This window comes from Salmo salar, chromosome 15 (genome assembly GCF_965601325.2).
Source record: "Salmo salar chromosome 15, fSalSal1, whole genome shotgun sequence".
Classification (NCBI taxonomy): Eukaryota; Metazoa; Chordata; class Actinopteri; order Salmoniformes; family Salmonidae; genus Salmo; species Salmo salar.
The window spans coordinates 10,626,353-10,644,558 of record NC_138305.1 but is presented as its reverse complement, the minus strand read 5'-3'; the positions used below and the strand labels follow the sequence as shown (position 1 = coordinate 10,644,558).

Genomic DNA, 18,206 nt, shown 5'->3' with positions numbered 1-18,206 from the left:
TACAACTGCGGCGCTACCAGCTGGTCTGGATCTAGATAACAGAACTGTGACTGGGAGGGGGGGATGATTTGGACCTGGTTGTTTGGACGCAACGGCGGTGGCTTGGTGAGTAGCTTCACCTTACACAGAGACCCCCCCCAGACTTGTTTTAGATAGTTGTGTTTATGCCTCAAGGCTTTAGTTCAGTGGGCTAACAGTATTGTGGCAGCAGGATTCATTATCTGACCTTTGTAATACCCATTTGTGTAATAGTGTCTAAAATTACACTGAACATGGGGGATGAAAGTAAGAAAATACCATAAAGTAGAGAGAATAATTTGATTACTTTACATGGCTTTTAAATTATTTTCATACAAAAAAAAAGGTAATTTATTCAAAGTCTTCATATCAACCAAATACCAATCACAATCAAACACATTTCTTCATAGTTCAAAACACAAAGCAAACTAAAACAGCACATGCAAAATAACTAATTCAACAGAACAGCAAATTTAGATTTATAAAATAATTCAGTCCTTACACATTTATTTGGCAGGGAAAAAAAGGGTTTGGGAAAGTCCAAATGGCACCCTATTCCCTATAGGGCCTTGGTCTAAAGTAGTGCACCCTATTCCCTATAGGGCCTTGGTCTAAAGTAGTGCACCCTATTCCCTATAGGGTCTTGGTCTAAAGTAGTGCACCCTATTCCCTATAGGGCCTTGGTCTAAAGTAGTGCACCCTATTCCCTATAGGGTCTTGGTCTAAAGTAGTGCACCCTATTCCCTATAGGGTCTTGGTCTAAAGTAGTGCACCCTATTCCCTATAGGGCCTTGGTCTAAAGTGGTGCACCCTATTCCCTATAGGGTCTTGGTCTAAAGTAGTGCACCCTATTCCCTATAGGGTCTTGGTCTAAAGTAGTGCACCCTATTCCCTATAGGGCCTTGGTCTAAAGTGGTGCACCCTATTCCCTATAGGGCCTTGGTCTAAAGTAGTGCACTATACAGGGAATAGGGTTCCATGTGGGACTCATCCTAAACGTCAGTGGCAACATCTAAGATCATTAGATAGACAAGCTGGACTGTCAGCACCACGGTCATCATGTTCTCTTGATCGCGTCGTCGATCTCTGACATCTGGTCCTTCAGCTGGGTCCACTGCTCCGGGTTTAAGGAGATGCCTGGAAACAAAAATACACTTTAATAAAAAATTTTTAAAAAAGCCACAGTAAAGACAGTCTTCTGGTTTCATACAAAACCTCCGGAGACAGAGGGGTTAGAGCAGAGTATTAGAGTATTTATAGAGGGGTTAGAGCAGAGTATTAGAGTATTTATAGAGGGGTTAGAGCAGAGTATTAGAGTACTAGAGTATTTATAGATGGGTTAGAGCAGAGTACTAGAGTACTTATAGAGGGGTTAGAGCAGAGTACTAGAGTACTTATAGGGGGGTTAGAGCAGAGTACTAGAGTATTTATAGAGGGGTTAGAGCAGAGCATTTATAGAGGGGTTAGAGCAGAGTATTAGAGTACTAGAGTTTTTATAGAGGGGTTAGAGCAGAGTACGAGAGTACTTATAGAGGGGTTAGAGCAGAGTACTAGAGTATTTATAGAGGGGTTAGAGCAGAGCATTTATAGAGGGGTTAGAGCAGAGTATTAGAGTACTAGAGTATTTATAGAGGGGTTAGAGCAGAGTACTAGAGTATTTATAGAGGGGTTAGAGCAGAGTATTTAGAGTATTTATATAGCCCTTCTTACATCAGCTGATATCTCAAAGTGCTGTACAGAAACCCAGCCTAAAACCCTCAAACAGCAAGCAATGCAGATGTAGAAGCACGGTGGCTAGGAAAAACTCCCTAGAAAGGCCAGAACCTAGGAAGAAACCTAGAGAGGAACCAGGCTATGAGGGGTGGCCAGTCCTCTTCTGGCTGTGCCGGGTGGAGATTATAACAGCACATGGACATGGTACAATTACAGAAGAGGGTGACTAGGACACTGTAATAAAAAGGGCTTGAATATCTGTGTCACAGACAGGATTTTGGCATGCACAATACCTCAGCAGCCCGAGTTAAAAATGACAACAATTCAGTTTCCACGGCTACTATTTGAAGTGAGGGACAGCAGTTCTCTGGGTGTCGTACCTTTTTTGCCGGGCTTCATTTCGCCGTCCTGATTCATCCAGTACTCTCTGATGTCAACTAAACACTTCCCTTTAAATTCTCTGACACTGACGTATCGCATTCTCCCAATCTGGAACACACAAAACGGACCAATCAGCTCACTCTTTTCTTCCAGGGACATGTCTTCCCCGGAACATTTAACATTTTTTACGTCATTTAGCAGACGCTCTTATCCAGAGCGACTTACAAATTGGTGCATTCACCTTATGATATCCAGTGGAACAACCACTTTACAATAGTGCATCTAAATCTTTTAGGGGGGTATTAGAGTATTGGGGGGGGGGGGGTTAGAAGGATTACTTTATCCTATCCTAGGTATTCCTTAAAGTGGTGGGGTTTCAGGTGTCTCCGGAAGGTGGTGATTGACTCCGCTGTCCTGGCGTCGTGAGGGAGCTTGTTCCACCATAGGGGTGCCAGAGCAGCGAACAGTTTTGACTGGGCTGAGCGGGAACTGTGCTTCCTCAGAGGTAGAGAGGCCAGAGGTGGATGAGCGCAGTGCCCTCGTTTGGGTGTAGGGCCTGATCAGAGCCTGAAGGTACGGAGGTGCCGTTCCCCTCAAAGCTCTGTAGGCAAGCACCATGGTCTTGTAGCGGATGCGAGCTTCAACTGGAAGCCAGTGGAGAGAGCGGAGGAGCGGGGTGACGTGAGAGAACTTGGGACTGTAACACGGTTAAGGTCGTACCATAAGCTCACTTCACAGCTTGAAGTGTCTCCATATCGTGTTGCCGTATTGTTAGCTTTTCGGTGGCGCAACTGGCTAGTACATCGTCAAGCTAGAAGTCACGTGTGTTTTTGCGAAGGCAAGAGGGCTCGGCTCAGTTGTACAGACAGTGTGTCTAGATAGGGACGACACTATACGGCTAAGTAGGAACAGTGATGACATCACATCTCAGTCCGACCATGTAGCTGTAACAGCATTATCCGCGTCTGTAACAGTCCGATAATGTAGCCGTGCTGTGTCTGTAACAGTCCGGTAATATAGCAGTAACAGCATTATCCGCGTCTAACAGTCCGACCATGTAGCGTAACAGCACTATCCGCGTAACAGCACTATCCGCGTCTGTAACAGTCCGATAATGTAGCCGTAACAGCATTATCTGTGTCTGTAACAGTCTGATAATGTAACCGTAACAGCATTATTTGTGTCTGTAACCGTATGATAATGTGGCTGTAGCAGCATTATCTGCGTCTAACAGTCCGATAATGTAGTCGTGTTGTGTCTAACAGTCCGGTAATGTAGCGTAACAGCATTATCTGCATCTGTAACAGTCTGATCATGTAGCCGTAACAGCATTATCCCCGCGTCTAACAGTCCGACCATGTAGCCGTAACAGCATTATGCGCGTCTAACAGTCCGATAATGTAGCCGTAACAGCATTATCTGTGTCTGTAACAGTCTGGTAATGTAGCCGTAACAGCATTATCTGTGTCTGTAACAGTCTGGTAATGTAGCCGTAACAGCATTATCTGTGTCTGTAACAGTCTGGTAATGTAGCCGTAACAGCATTATCTGTGTCTGTAACAGTCCGATAATGTAGCCGTAACAGCATTATCTGTGTCTGTAACAGTCCGGTAATGTAGCCGTAACAGCATTATCTGTGTCTGAACAGTCCGGTAATGTAGCCGTAACAGCATTATCTGTAACAGTCCGATAATGTAGCCGTAACAGCATTATCCGCGTCTGTAACAGTCCGGCCATGTAGTGTAGCCGTAACAGCATTATCTGCGTCTGTAACAGTCCGATAATGTAGCCGTAACAGCATTATCTGCTTCTGTAACCAAGAGATGACTAACCTGAAACATGCCATCCTCCGTTTTGCTGTCTGCAGCCTTAGAGGACCCTCCTGCACCAGGTCTAGAGCCCTCGCCACTCAGCTTCGGTTTCTTGGCCCCTGGCTTCTCTGGTGGAGCACTGGGCTTCTTTCTCTTGGCCTGAAATACATGTTCAGTTAGGGACGAGGGCTTCAGTAGTCACAGCACAGGACACCATTCGTTTCATCTCAAACCTCCCCCCCCCCCCCCAAGACACACACCTTGGTCTTCTCCACCTCACTGTCAGAGTCACTGCCAGATGTGGACGTCACCACTTCCTTTGATTTGGGCATTCTGCTAGGAAACAAAGACATCACCGTTACAGTAGCAGCAATGTGAAGTTCAACACTGCCACCAGGTATCCACATAGAGTACTGTGTATACCAACACTAAACACTTCATAGACAGTGGTCTATAGCAGTATTTTTACATTTTAGTCATTTAGCAGACGCTCTTATCCAGAGCGACTTACAGTAGTGAATGCATACATTTCATACATCTTTTTTTCTCCCCATACTGGTCCCCCGTGGGAATCGAACCCACAACCCTGGCGTTGCAAACACCATGCTCTACACACTGAGCTTGTAATGGCCGTCCATCAGTACATTAGACTTATCAATCATATGACCGGCCAAAAGGTTGAGGTTTTCAGGACATAGGACGTTAAAAGTTCCCTTGCCTTATTCCTGCAGGTGAAAGCTTCAATCCAGACTAACCTCCAATATATTGGTGTTAAGTGTGACAGACTGGGTTCAGACCCAGGTCACATGAGCACTGCAACCCATCAGCCCTCTGAGCTAAAACCTAGGCTCAAGTGCCGTGTCTCCATCACAAGCCTTCAGATCACCTCTACTTGACACACACAAACTAGTGATTCACCGATATGACATTTTTTGGCAGATACTGATATCCAATATTTCCCTTGCAAAAAAAAAAACGATACTGATTTTAAAAAATTTAGCAGCCTTTTAAGCATTCTATTACAGTTAAATAGTTACACTACAGGTCGACCGGCAAGGGCGATTAATTAGGGCCGATTTCAAGCTTTCATAACAATCGGTAATCGGCATTGGACGCCGATTATGGCCGATTACATTGCGATCCACGAGGAGACTGCGTGGCAGGCTGACCACCTGTTACACGAGTTTAGCAAGAAGCCAAGGAAAGTTGCTAGCTAGCATTAAACTTATCTTATAAAAAAACAATCTTAACATAATCACTAGTTAACTACACATGGTTGATGATCTTACTAGTTTAACTAGCTTGTCCTGCATTGCATATAATTAATACGGTGCCTTATCATCGAATCACAGCTTACTTCGTCAAACGGGTGATGATTTAACAAAAGCGCATTTGCGAAAAAAGCACAATCGTTGCACCAATGAACCTAACCATGAACAATGTCTTGCTTAAAATCAATACAAGTATATTTTTTTTACCTGCATATTTAGTTAAAAGAAATTCATGTTGGCAGGCAATATTAACTAGGGAAATTATGTCGCTTCTCAGTCAGGGTATATGCAGCAGTTTGGGCCGCCTGGCTCATTGCGAACTGTGTGAAGACCATGTCTACCTAACAAAGACCATAATTAATTTGCCAGAATTGTACATAATAATTATGACATAACATTGAAGGTTGTGCAATGTAACAGCAATATTTAGACTTAGGGTTGCCACCCGTTCGATAAAATACAGAACGGTTGGTTCCGTATTTCACTAAAAGAATAAATGTTTTGTTTTTTCGAAATGATAGTTTACAGATTCGACCATATTCATGACCAAAAGCTCGTATTTCTGTGTCTTTATTATATTATAATTAAGTCTATGATTTGATAGAGCAGTCTGACTGAGCGGTGGTAGGCAGCAGCATGCTCGTAAGCATTCATTCAAACAGCACTTTCCTGCGTTTGCCAGGATTTCATCATACATGTCAAGCAGTGAAGTTTCAGCTCTGTCTGTCTGTGGCCTCTTTTCCTCGGTGCGCACTGTCACTGTGTCCGTTTCCATCTTGTCCAGCTGTGCATGTAACATTTCACGTAAACCCTGTTTCTTGTCTGCATCGAAGTAGCGGTCCTTGTACCTAGAGTCGAGCATGGTGGCGACACAGTAAAGAGAGAATGCCAGCAAATCGCTTGTCCACAGCCTGTGTGGGCAGTGTTGTTGAGCAGGCGTTTCAATGCCATGACAGAGGGTATCCCGTCTGCTACAGGCACAGTTGATGAGCTTATTTCTCCAGTCAGTTGTCCGAATGGAGCTAGCTATTGTGTTCATGTTTCCAAATTTCAAACATGTTCTCAAATGGCATTGAAATGGCAGCAGCTGTATGACAACCAGCACATTCATGAGCATGAAATACAACTTTCCTCAGTACGAAATCCTCGACGACCCACTGTCCTGTCAGACTCATCATGCTCATGGTGCTGATATCGCTGGTCCAAATGTCAGCCATGAAGCTAATAGCAGTGATGCTATTACTGTGTAACTCCAGTAGGGCAACATGTGAAAAATAGCGACTACTTGGTAGTGTGTAAGGGTGCTCGACCAGTCGGCGAAAGCCAACATCAGCCACAACAGAGAACGGTTGATTGTCAAGGGCAATGAAATCCATTATCTTGGCTTTAATGGATTTCACCTTTGAGTTGTCTCACTGAAATTTTCTTCCTCTTTCAAATGACTGTTGGACTTGTTGACTACTCGATCCACACAGCAGACATTGTGGGCTAGGTTAGGAATGCTGTGTTGCACATGTAGCGCAAACTTTAACGTGGCGTCATATAGGTATGCACGTCAGCTTTGACATCGGTTTTGCACATCAACGTTAAACTATACATCGGGCCAATACCGATGTTGGCATTTTTAGCTAATGTCGGCCGATTCTGATATGTTCATCGATTATATTGTGCACCCCTAACACAAATGCATACATAGCTCTCCCTCATCTGACCATTACTACCCTCCTCATTCCTGCTTACAAGCAAAAACTCAAAACAGGAAGTACCCCCATATGGAAGTGGTCTGATGAAGCGGATGCTAAGTTAGTTACACCTAAAAGCGAGACCGAGTCAAGACCAAAACCGGAGCAAAATCAAGTCAGAGTCAAGAGCAAGACCAGAGGGAGACCGAGTCGAGACAAGGGGTCCAAGACAGTCAAAACCAGAAAAATGCGAGTCCAATTCAAGACCATGATTGTGGTTTCACCACCATAAGAGTTCAAAATGTCCAGTATTTCTGTGTTCATATTTCAGAACATATGGATTCTTCAGACTTTCAGAATAGTGAAAAAAAATTCATGCTGAGGTAAAATAGAGGCACTCTATAAATTATTACTAACCCAAACACAGTGGGGAACAGTTGGCCTTCTACACCTTCAGAGAAGGGCTAAGGATTTATATTTATTTATTTATTAATCTCTTACGCTTTTGTTGGGAAGTAAAGGGTTAACACTGAAGCTAAATCATGTTTGGATATATATATATTTTTTATCTTTACTTGTCTCTGGGGAGATAAATCTAGCTAGCTAAGTCAGCCATTGGCTAGGCCATCAGAAGATAGATAAAAAAGGCATCTGCTATTCAACTGTTTTAGGGCAACATTTTGGAGTGACAGTGGAATCAACCAATCACACGGACTTAATGAGTGACTGTTTTTAACAAAAAAAACGATTTTAACTTCTTGACAGCCAATAGCGAGCAGTAGTTTTCCCCCACAGTCTAGCTAGCTAGCTTTTGTTGTCAGATAGTTTGCAGCAGGTGTTATCAAAGAGGATGTTGTTGCTAATTTGTTAGTTTCTCCCTTTTCAAGAATAACTTTCAACAAGAAGTTAAGATTCAAATGATCATCATCTGGGTAGTAAAACAGTTTTATTGCGGCGCGCTTCCTGTTGTTAACCATGTCTTTCAAAATAACGTGCGTGTGAATCCTAGTAAACTCATCTGGTCATATTCAGCAGGTGTTGCGCGTTGTTAGTAAACTCATCAGTTCTGCGCTTTGGCACACTGCTCCGAAATCTTTTCAACAAGTCAAATTTCTGCCCTGCTAGAGCTGCCCCTGGTCAACTGTAAGTGCTGTTATTGTGAAGTGGAAACGTCTAGGAGCAACAAAGGCTAAGCCGCTAAGTGGCAGGCCACACAAGCTCACAGAACAGGTCTGCCAAGTGCTGAAGCGCGTAAAAAAAAAATGTGTCTGTCCTCAGTTGCAACACTCACTACTGAGTCCCAAACTGCCTCTGGTAACAACGTCAGCACAAGTACTGTTCGTCGGGAGATTCATGAAATGGGTTTCCATGGCCGGGCAACCGCACACAAGCCTAAGATCACCATGCGCAATGCCAAGTGTCGGCTGGAGTGGTGTAAAGCTCGCCGGCATTTGGACTCTGGAGCAGTGGAGATGCATTCTCTGGAGTAATGAATCACGCTTCACCATCTGGCAGTCCGACGGACAGATCTGGGTTTGGCGGATGCCAGGAGAACATTACCTACCCCAATGCATAGTGCCAACTGTAAAGTTTGGTGGAGGAGGAATAATGGTCTGGAGTTGTTTTTCATGGTTCGGGCCTCTTAGTTCCAGTAAAGGGAAATCTTAACGCTACAGCATACAATGACATTCTAGACGATTCTGTGCTTCCAACTTTGTGGCAACAGTTTGGGGAAGGCTCTTTCCTGTTTCAGCATGACAATGCCCCCGTGCACAAAGCGAGGTCCATACAGCAATGGTTTGTCGAGATCGGTGTTGAAGAACTTGACTGGCCTGCACAGAGCCCTGACCTCAACCCCATCGAACACCTTTGGGATGAATTGGAACGCTGACTACGAGCCAAGCCTAACTGCCCCACCTCACTAATGTTCTTGTGGCTGAATGGAATCAAGTCCCCACAGCAATGTATCAACATCTAGTGGAAAGCCTTCCCAGAAGAGTGGAGGCTGTTACAGCAACAAAGGGGGGGGGGGGGGGGGGGGGGACACCAACTGCACATGATTTTGTAATGGGAAGGTGTCCACATACTTTTGGCCATGTAGTGCATAGAGCTCAATTACCTCGTACTCCTGCACAATGACTCAGTACTGGTACCCCGTGCATATAGCCAAGTTATCATTGACTCAGTACTGGTACTCTGGTACTCTGTGTATATAACCAAGTTATCGTTACTCATTGTGTATTTATTATTACTTGAAAACTATTTCTCCATTTTATTTCCGAGTTGTTGGGTAGGACCGTTAGTAAGAATGTCACTGTTAGTCTACACCCGTTGTTTACCAAGCATGTGACAAATAACACTTGATTTCATTTTAGGTAACTGAATGAATTAAAAAAAAAAAAAAAAAAAAGATACGTCCCTCTGAGTAGAATGCATGTATCTAGTTAGCTAGGTCTCAGTAAGGCAGATTACTCATAAGATAACCAAGTTAGCTTTCTAACACGCTAACTAGCTAGTTAACACATGCACTAATGACCAGCTAGCTAGAGAACTAACGTTAGTGACAACTTTCGGTTAGCTAGCATAGCTTCCACGACAGGACACGTTAGCTAGCCAAAAACTTAATCAAGTGTGTCTGTGGATTGTAATTTCTTTACCCAGGACAAAGACAACTTACCTGTTTGTTTTTTTGTTTGTTCGTTTTTTTTATGAATTAGAAGGATTAGTTGATACAGGCAGCGGGGGAGTGTGGAGAGATGCTAAAGATTTATGGTTGGTTAACTTAGCAAGCGAGGTCCGGCAGCTTGTGCTTTTGATTAGCGCGAACTGACGCAATTCTGGGAAATGTAGTTCCATTGTTTCCAACGAACTGACGCAATTCTGGGAAATGTAGTTTCGTTGTTTCCAACGAACGGACTCATTGACTCTGATGGAAGGGGATTCAATTTTGAATGGTCACATTCACGTCATGTATCTGCACCATATTAATGAATATATAAACAGTCATCATAATATATATATATATATATATTATTATTATTATTATTATAATTATTTTTTTTTTAATCATATTTGGTTAAATTTCACCAAATATGATTTAAAAAATATATATGTATATATTATGATGTTTATTAAATATTTTCTTTTTAATCATATTTGGTGAAATTTTATGTATGTAGTGCAGTTGCATATTATAGAATATAATTGAATATAATAAAGACTTTATTGTCAATTTGAAGACAACTTGTCTTCTGCCTTTTTCCAACACCCCCCAGACACAGACTAGGGTTTAAACCAGCAACATTCTGGCTACTGAACCACCTATTTAACTGACTGATCAGTTCATACAATGTCTTGGTTCAAACCTTAAGTTTCCTGAGCTCCACTGAGCTAAAGCCTTGACACTCATCACATGAGTTCATGAGTTCACCTCCTTTGACCTCCACCTCACAGAGGCCCATCAAATTTACAGCACTAATGTCACCAAGAGGGTTTGAAACGGTTGGTGCGTTCAGTTCGATTCAACGTTTGCTACAGTGCGTGTGGTAGTTTGTACTGAATGACACGTTTCCCCAAAAACTGTTCACGTCGTTCTTCAACCGCTGGTGAGGCTATTAAGTCTATGTCTGGTAACAGTAATGCTAATGAATTACCGTCATGTGTTTTGAAAGACTTTGTTGCTGTGTTTGACAAAACTGAAATGCTGAATTGTTTCAATGAGCACTTTGTATCATCTGGTAGGCTGTTTGATTCAGTGTCCTCTGTCTCTGTACAACCTTGTGTGGATGAACCAGTGAGAGCTGGTCAAACTTTTAGCTTTTTGCCATTCTCAGTGCAGGTGGTACATAAAAGCCCTGAAATCCTTAGATCAGAGAAAGCCTGCAGGTCCTGATCTTCTGGATCCCTGCTTTTTAAATCTTGCAGCGGATTTCATAGCTGAACCACTTACATATCTGTTCAATCTAACCCTGGAATCTAATGAAATTCCAAAGATCTGGAAATCAGCATTTGTCCTGCCACTTTTAAAAGGGGGAGATCCAACTCTTTTAAATAGGCCAATCGCAAAGCTGTCACCCCTGGTGAAAATATTTCAAACCCTTGTGAGTGAACAGCTAAAAGAGTTTTTATTTACTAACTCTATTTTATCAATGTACCAATCGGGTTTCAGGAAGAAGCATAGCACAATTACAGCAGCCATGAAGGTTTTAAATGACATCACTGAAGCCCTTGACAAAAAACAGCATTGTGTCTCACTTTTTTATTGATCTCTCTAAGGCTTTTGATACAGTTGATCATGCTATACTAAGGCAGAGATTGTCGAGTGTAGGTCTTTCAGAGCATGCAGTTACATGGTTTGTTAACTATCTGTCTGATAGAACTCAGTGCACTCAATTTGATGGGCTTATGTCTGTTCAATTGTCTATCTTTAATTGTGTGCCCCAAGGCTCTGTAATTGGTCCCCTCTTATTCACTATTTATATAAATAATTTAGACAAAAATTTCCAAAATGCGCAACTTCATTTTTATGCTGATGATACTGTTATTTATTGTTGTGCCTCGTCTCTTACAAAAGCTTTCCAGAACTTGCAAACTGCTTTTTATACTGTTCAACATACCTTGTGTCAATTGAAGCTTATTCTCAATACTGACAAAACTAGACTAATGGTGTTTTCTAAAGCAAGAAATAGACCTGTGAAACTTTTTACTGCCTGTCAGGGCAAGGAGATTGAGGTTGTAACCTCATATAAATATCTTGGAATTTTGATTTATGATGGCCTCTCTTTTAAAATGCATATTCAACAACTTACAAAAAAAATTGAAGCTGAAATTGGGATTTTATTTTAGGAATAAGGCCTGTTTTTCTTTTGAAGCCAGAAGGAGGCTAGTATCAGCTACATTTATGCGTTTACTAAACTATGGGGATATTTTATATATGAAGGCTTCCGCTCAGTGTTTGAGATCAATTGACACCCTTTACCATGGCACTTTGAGATTTATTTTAAACTGCAAAACCCTTACGCACCACTGCACTTTGTATACCAGGGTTGGCTGGCCTTCTCTAGTCACTCGTAGGCTCAGTCACTGGTATACTTTTATATACAAAGCCATTTTGGGTTTACTACCTTTTTATTTGGGAATTTTTATTGTTCAGAAATGTGGTGGGTAGTCTCTTCATTCGCTGGACTTTATCCTGCTAACTGTTCCAAATGTCCGAACTGAATTTGGTAAAAGGGCTTTTATGTACTCTGCGCCATCGTCTTGGAATGCCTTACAAAATACTTTTAAACTGGAAGAACTTGTCCTGATTGGTGTTTTTAAATCACTGATGAATGATCTTGAGACTGATTCCCTGACCTGTCAATGTTTTTAATTTGCTGTTTTGATTTTGTATACTCTTGTGAATTCTATGGTTTTTAATAGATTACTTGTAGTTTTTCATGTTGTTTGTCTGTAATTTTTGTAATGACTTGGTGCTTCCTATCTTGGCCAGGACGCTCTTGAAAAATAGATTTTAAATCTCAATGAGCCTTTCCTAGTTAAATAAAGGTTAAATACAATAAAAAAATACCATTCCACTGATTCCGCTCCAGCCATTACCACGAGCCCGTCCTCCCCAATTGTACATATCATTCTTAGCTTATCTCTGCTCAGCTCCGAGTCCTACTAGCCCGAGCCTCCCCAGCTTCTCCTTCACCCAAATCCAGATTGCTGATGTTCTGAAAGAGCTGCAAAACCTGGACCCGTACAAATCAGCTGGGCTAGACAATCTGGACCCTCTCTTTCTAAAATTATCCGCCGGCATTGTTGCAACCCCTATCACCAGTCTGTTCAACCTCTCTTTCGTATATCGTCCGAGATCCCTAAAGATTGGAAAGCTGCCGCGGTCATACCCCTTTTCAAAGGGGTTGACACTAGACCCAAACTGTTATAGAACTATATCCATCCTGCCCTGCCTTTCTAAAATCTTCGAAAGCCAAGTTAATAAACAGATCACTGACCATTTAGAATCCCACCGTACCTTCTCCGCTGTGCAATCCGGTTTTCCGAGCTGGTCACGGGTGCTTTGTTTGACATTTTACTGCGTTGTTAGGAGCCAGTAACATAAACATTTCGCTGCACCCGCTATAATATCTGCTAAACTGTGTACGTGACCAATAAACTTTGATTTGTTTTGACAGGGCTTTAGTGGAGCCGCTTGAGAGCTTCATGTTCCTCTGTGTCCACATCACTATGGAACTATCATGTTCCTCTGTGTCCACATCACTAAGGAACCTATCATGTTCCTCTGTGTCCACATCACTAAGGATCTATCATGTTCCTCTGTGTCCACATCACTAAGGACCTATCATGTTCCTCTGTGTCCACATCACTAAGGATCTATCATGGTCCATACACACCAACACAGTCGAGGGCACGACAACGCCTCTTCCCCGTAGGAGGTTGAAAAGATTTGGCTTGTGCCCTCAGATCCTGAAAAAGATCTACAGCTGCGCCATTGAGAGTATCTTGACTGGCTGCATCACCGCCTGGTATGACAGCTGCTTAAGTATCCTACCAGACGGTGCTACAGAGGATAGTGCGTAAAGCCCAGTACATCACTGGGGCCGAGTTTCCAACCTTCCAGAACCTCTATACCAAGTGGGAGTCAGAGAAAGACCCTAAAAAATGTTCAAAGACTCCAGCCACCCAAGTCATAGACTGTTCTCTCTGCTACCGCATGGCAAGCGGTACCGATGCACCAAGTTTAGAACCAACAGATTTTACCCCCAAGCCATTAGACTGCTAAATATAGTTAACCAAATAGTTACCCAGACTATCTGCATTGAGCCTTTTTGGACAACATTTGTTTTACTCATCACCTACGCTGCTGCTACTATTTATTATGTACGTATATAGTTATATGTACATATTTACCTCAATTACCATGTACCCCTGCACATTGACTCAGTACTGGTACTGTGTGTATATAACCAAGTTATCATCGACTCAGTACTGGTACTCTGTGTATATAACCAAGTTATCATTGACTCAGTACTGGTACTCTGTGTATATAACCAAGTTATTGTTACTCATTGTGTATTTATTATTACTTTCATATTTATATTTTCTTTCTCTCTGCGTTGTTGGGAAGGGCAGTTAGTAAGCATTTCACTGTTAGTCTACACCTGTTGTTTACCAAGCATTTCACTGTTAGTCTACACCTGTTGTTTACGAAGAATGTGACAAATAACATTTGATTCGATTTTTGACTTGTGCAGCACACACCATACACAGTCTCCCTCTGTGCCACCATAATCACACTGTTCTTCAACCCCAGGTTTCCTGCTATTCACATTAATCAATCAAATGTGTTTTTATAAAGCCCTTTTTTTTAATCTTTTTTTTTTTTACATCAGCAGTTGTCACAAAAGGGATTTACAGATACCTAACCTATAACCCCAAAGAACAAGCAATGCAAAGGCAGAAGCACAGTGGCTAGGACAAAACTCCCTGACCGTTATCACACTGAGCTAAAGCCGTCTTCAACTCTCTGGCAAGGTTAATCATCACCACGCATGGCTTCGAACCACCTATGTCATAAAATAATCTGCTATGGCACATTATACTATTCTAAGAGAAAAAAATCTATAACAAATAAATGGTTTTACTTTCCTTGTAACGGTTACTTAGACCCAATGCATACAAGACATACAAATCATTAAAATCCAGAAAGAAAAGATTTACACAAGAAGCAACCTAATATCACACAGTCAACCTCTCATTTCATTTAGTAAGTTCACCATTCTGCCATTCTGCCATTCTCACTGTTAAACATCGCAGTGTTCAACACAACGGCTCTTTATGTCAATCATTTGACACATTTCCTATAAAGAGTCTATGATTTGATATCATATTGTGTGACCACAGTCATCTGACCTTGAGGAAACAAAAATAATTAAAATCGGCCTAGTAGAACTACAATTCCCATCATGTCTGTGTGTACGGCGCATGTGCGGATCCATTTCCTGGTCCGACCTTCTCATATAAATACAATCCGCAGGGTTATGAGTGAGAGGTCGTAGTCTGAGAAACACGAACCAATGATTCCCATATGTCCAGTGGTCTCCTTCACCTATGGTGAGTAAATATTTATGAAAACAAACAAACAAACAAATAAATACATTTTAAGACTATTCATTATTTATAATGTTTACGGGGAAAGATTGGTTTTGGTCGGATGGGGGTCTTTTGAATTGAGGAGCTGCTCTCTTTGCACTAATGCGGGGGTATAGCTGCTAACAGTAGCTAGTTAGCTAACCAATGCTAACCTACCCGTTTACCCCCTTCAATATATCTATTCTGCAGTGCCCAGCCGGCTAGGTGAAGATGCTAAAATGGCTACCGGCAACTATTTTGGATTTACCCACGGTGCTGCTGCCCAATACAGGTAAGAAACGACTCATTGAAATCCGTTTTGGGAAATGCGATCCATCACCGTACGAGGGCCAATTTTACTGTTGTGTTATCAGTTGTGATTACCCCCCTCCACCCCCATAACTAGGTTGCTATTGTTTCATGGTTGGGGGATGGGGGTGGTAATAGTAAAAAGTATTCTTGCCGAGCAGACATCTGCCAGTTAAAAGAACAAGGCTCTATTCTCATTGACGAGGATTTCGAGAGAATTGCAAGTTTCTCACGTTACCGTCAAGAGGTTATGCATGATACTCGTTCAACAGTTAGCTACAGATTGTACTACCTGTATGTTATAACCAAATTCGGTACTTTTTCTTTTTCCGTGTACTAGAATATTTCGGGCAATAGAAATTGTTACTTCTGTGAAATTTCTTACGTTTATGTACTGATTGAGTGGGTCAAGTCTGCCTAGTAATTTGGCCCGTATCTTCTCAAGGGGGTTAGTAAGCAACGTGTGTGTATATAAATCCTGGATTGCTGATGCTTTGTATTGGACATGAGAGGATTTGAAGGCCACTGGTCAGCCATATTGGCACTGTCCCGTAGGAGCAGTCCTCCATAACAATGACTGAAGTTCTACACTATTACAATTTAATTATAAGGACAAAATGTACATGTATTTTTGTTGTAGTGGGGATGGTAAACATTGATCATCATCAAATAAATGATACTTGAAGGATAATGTTTTTAGATATCTTATGTTTTAGCTCACATAATTAAACATAATGCCATATGGTGTGTGTGTGTAATAGAATAAACGTGTTAAAATGTATGTAGACATTAATAAATGCATTTCTATTGCTTCCCCACCATTGTAAATGATATTTTGTGAATGTCAAGATGGAGGCAGCCTGGTCTCATAGACTAGATATAACATAGTAAACGTGAATCCGGGACACTCGTAATTAGTACGACGTTATGTTTTGGTATGGTTAATTAAGGCAGCAACCCAGGGTGGGTGGATTGGTGTGTGTGTGTATATACTGAACGTCTAGTGAGTAAAAATCTTATCATGCACAATTTGAGCTAATTAGCAACTTTTCAACCACTAGTAACTACTTAGCATGTTAGATAACCTAACTCCTAAAAGTAACCCTAGCTAGAATTCATAACATATCATACATTTATTATAATTAGTAACAAATCAAATGTTATTGGTCACATGCACATGGTTAGCAGATGTTATTGTGAGTGTAGCGGAATGCTTGTGCGTCTAGTTCTGACAGTGCAGCAATATCTAACAATTTCACAACAAATACCTAACGGGGTAAGAATATGGATGAGCAATGACAGAGCGTTATAGGCTAAGATGCAATAGATGGTATAGAATACAGTATATACATATGAGATGAGTAATGAAAGATATGTAAACATTATTAAAGTGACTAGTGTTTGGCCTTCCTGTGACATCGGGTGCTGTAGGTGTCCTGGAGGGCAGGTAATTTGCCCCCGGTGATGCGTTGTGCAGACCGCACCACCCTTTGGGAGAGCCGTGCAGCTGCCCTGCCAGGCGGTGAAACAACCCAACAGGATGCTCTCAATTGTGCCTCTGTAAAAGTTTTTAAGGTGACAAGCCACATTTCTTGAGTCTCCTGAGGTTGACGAGGCGCTCGGCACACTGTGCGGGTGGACCATTTCAGTTTGTCAGTGACGTGTACGCCGAGGAACTTTAAAACGTTCCACCTTCTCCACTACTGTCCTGTCTGTGGCTAGGGGGGTGCTCCCTCCACGATCATCTGTTTTGTTGAGTGGGAGGTTGTTTTCCCGACACCACACTCCGAGTGCCTCACTTCCTCCCTGTAGGCTGTCTTGTTGGTAATCAAGCCCACTACTGATGTGTCGTCTGCAAACTTAATGATGGAGTTTGGTGTGCTTTGGCCACACAGTCATGGGTGAACAGGGAGTACAGGAGGGGGCTGAGAACGCACCCTTGTGGGTCCCCAGTGTTGAGGATCAGCGATGTGGAGATGTTTCCTACCTTTACCAGCTGGGGGAGGCCAGTCAGGAAGTTCAGGGCCCAATTGCACAGGGTGGGGTTGAGACCCAGGGCCTCAAGCTTAATGATGAGCATGGAGGGTACTATGGTGTTAAATGCTGAGCTACAGTCAATGAACAGTGTTCTTACATAGGTATTCCTCTTGTCCAGATGGGATGATGCAATCGCCATCCACAAGCTTCCCACAACACAGTTGAAGGTTACATACACCTTAGCCAAATACATTTAAACTCAGTTTTTCACAATTCCTGACATTTAATCCTGGTGTAAATTCCCTTTCATCAGTTAGGATCACCACTTTATTTTAAGGATGTGAAATGTCAGAATAATAGTAGACAGGATTATTTCATCTTATTTCTTTCATCACATTCCCAGTGGGTCAGAAGTTTACATACTAATTGAGTGTATTTGGTAGCATTGCCTTTAAATTGTTTAACTTGGGTCAAACGTTTCGGATAGCCTTCCACAAGATTCCCACAATAAGTTGGGTGAATTTTGGCCCATTCCTCCTGACAGAGCTGGTGTAACTGAGTCAGGTTTGTAGGCTATCTTGCTCGCACACACTTTTTCTGTTCTGTCCACACATTCTCTATAGGATTGAGGTTAGGGCTTTGTGATGGCCACTCCAATACATTGACTTTGTTGTCCTTAAGCCATTTTGCCACAACTTCGGAAGTATGCTTGGAAGTCATTGTCCATTTGGAAGACCCATTTTGCGACCAAGCTTTAACTTCCTGTCTGATGTCTTGGGATGTTGCTTCAATATATCCACATAATTTTCCTACCTCATGATGCCATCTATTTTGTGAAGTGCACCAGTCCCTCCTGTAGCAAAGCACCCCCACAACATGATGCTGCCACCCCCGTGCTTCACGGTTGG

General features: G+C 42.2%; 2 protein-coding genes across 13 annotated transcripts in view; one reads left to right on the top strand and one right to left on the bottom strand.

Moving 5' to 3' along the window:
- Nucleotides 1-335: 335 nt before the first annotated feature.
- sub1b (SUB1 regulator of transcription b) lies at nucleotides 336-9,709 on the bottom strand. Of its 2 annotated transcripts, none has more exons than XM_014143524.3 (5): nucleotides 9,554-9,709; nucleotides 4,184-4,259; nucleotides 3,945-4,082; nucleotides 2,112-2,220; nucleotides 336-1,155 (listed from the first exon to the last, which is right to left on the bottom strand). In XM_014143524.3, exons 2-5 carry the CDS (start codon nucleotides 4,253-4,255, stop codon nucleotides 1,076-1,078), a joined length of 399 nt encoding a protein of 132 aa, XP_013998999.3. In that variant the 5' UTR covers nucleotides 4,256-4,259; nucleotides 9,554-9,709; the 3' UTR covers nucleotides 336-1,075. The 2 variants fall into 2 exon arrangements, with proteins under 2 accessions (XP_013998999.3, XP_013999000.3); XM_014143525.3 differs by having other exon boundaries at nucleotides 4,184-4,256; nucleotides 9,554-9,704.
- Nucleotides 9,710-14,889: 5,180 nt separating this feature from the next.
- The window catches only part of LOC106570934 (zinc finger RNA-binding protein), a 50,100-nt gene continuing 46,783 nt past the window's right edge, over nucleotides 14,890-18,206 (top strand). For all 11 annotated transcript variants that reach the window (XR_014380585.1, XM_045695437.2, XM_014143535.3 and 8 more), the window contains exons 1-2: nucleotides 14,890-14,994; nucleotides 15,223-15,304. Coding sequence is in view for 10 of the 11 variants with exons in the window: in XM_045695437.2 (XP_045551393.2) it covers nucleotides 14,958-14,994; nucleotides 15,223-15,304 (119 nt within the window). In the remaining variant the exon portion in view is untranslated. The remainder of the gene's footprint in view (nucleotides 14,995-15,222; nucleotides 15,305-18,206) is intronic.

What these genes read in the sequence shown, in the direction of transcription:
- sub1b (XM_014143524.3), bottom strand. Translation starts at nt 4,255, where the DNA reads ATGCCCAAATCAAAGGAAGTGGTGACGTCCACATCTGGCAGTGACTCT. An exon ending in CGGAGGATGGCATGTTTCAG is followed by an intron (nt 2,221 to 3,944) that starts GTTAGTCATCTC and finishes TGTGTGTTCCAG; the next exon opens with ATTGGGAGAATGCGATACGT. An exon ending in AATGAAGCCCGGCAAAAAAG is followed by an intron (nt 1,156 to 2,111) that starts GTACGACACCCA and finishes TTTTGTTTCCAG; the next exon opens with GCATCTCCTTAAACCCGGAG.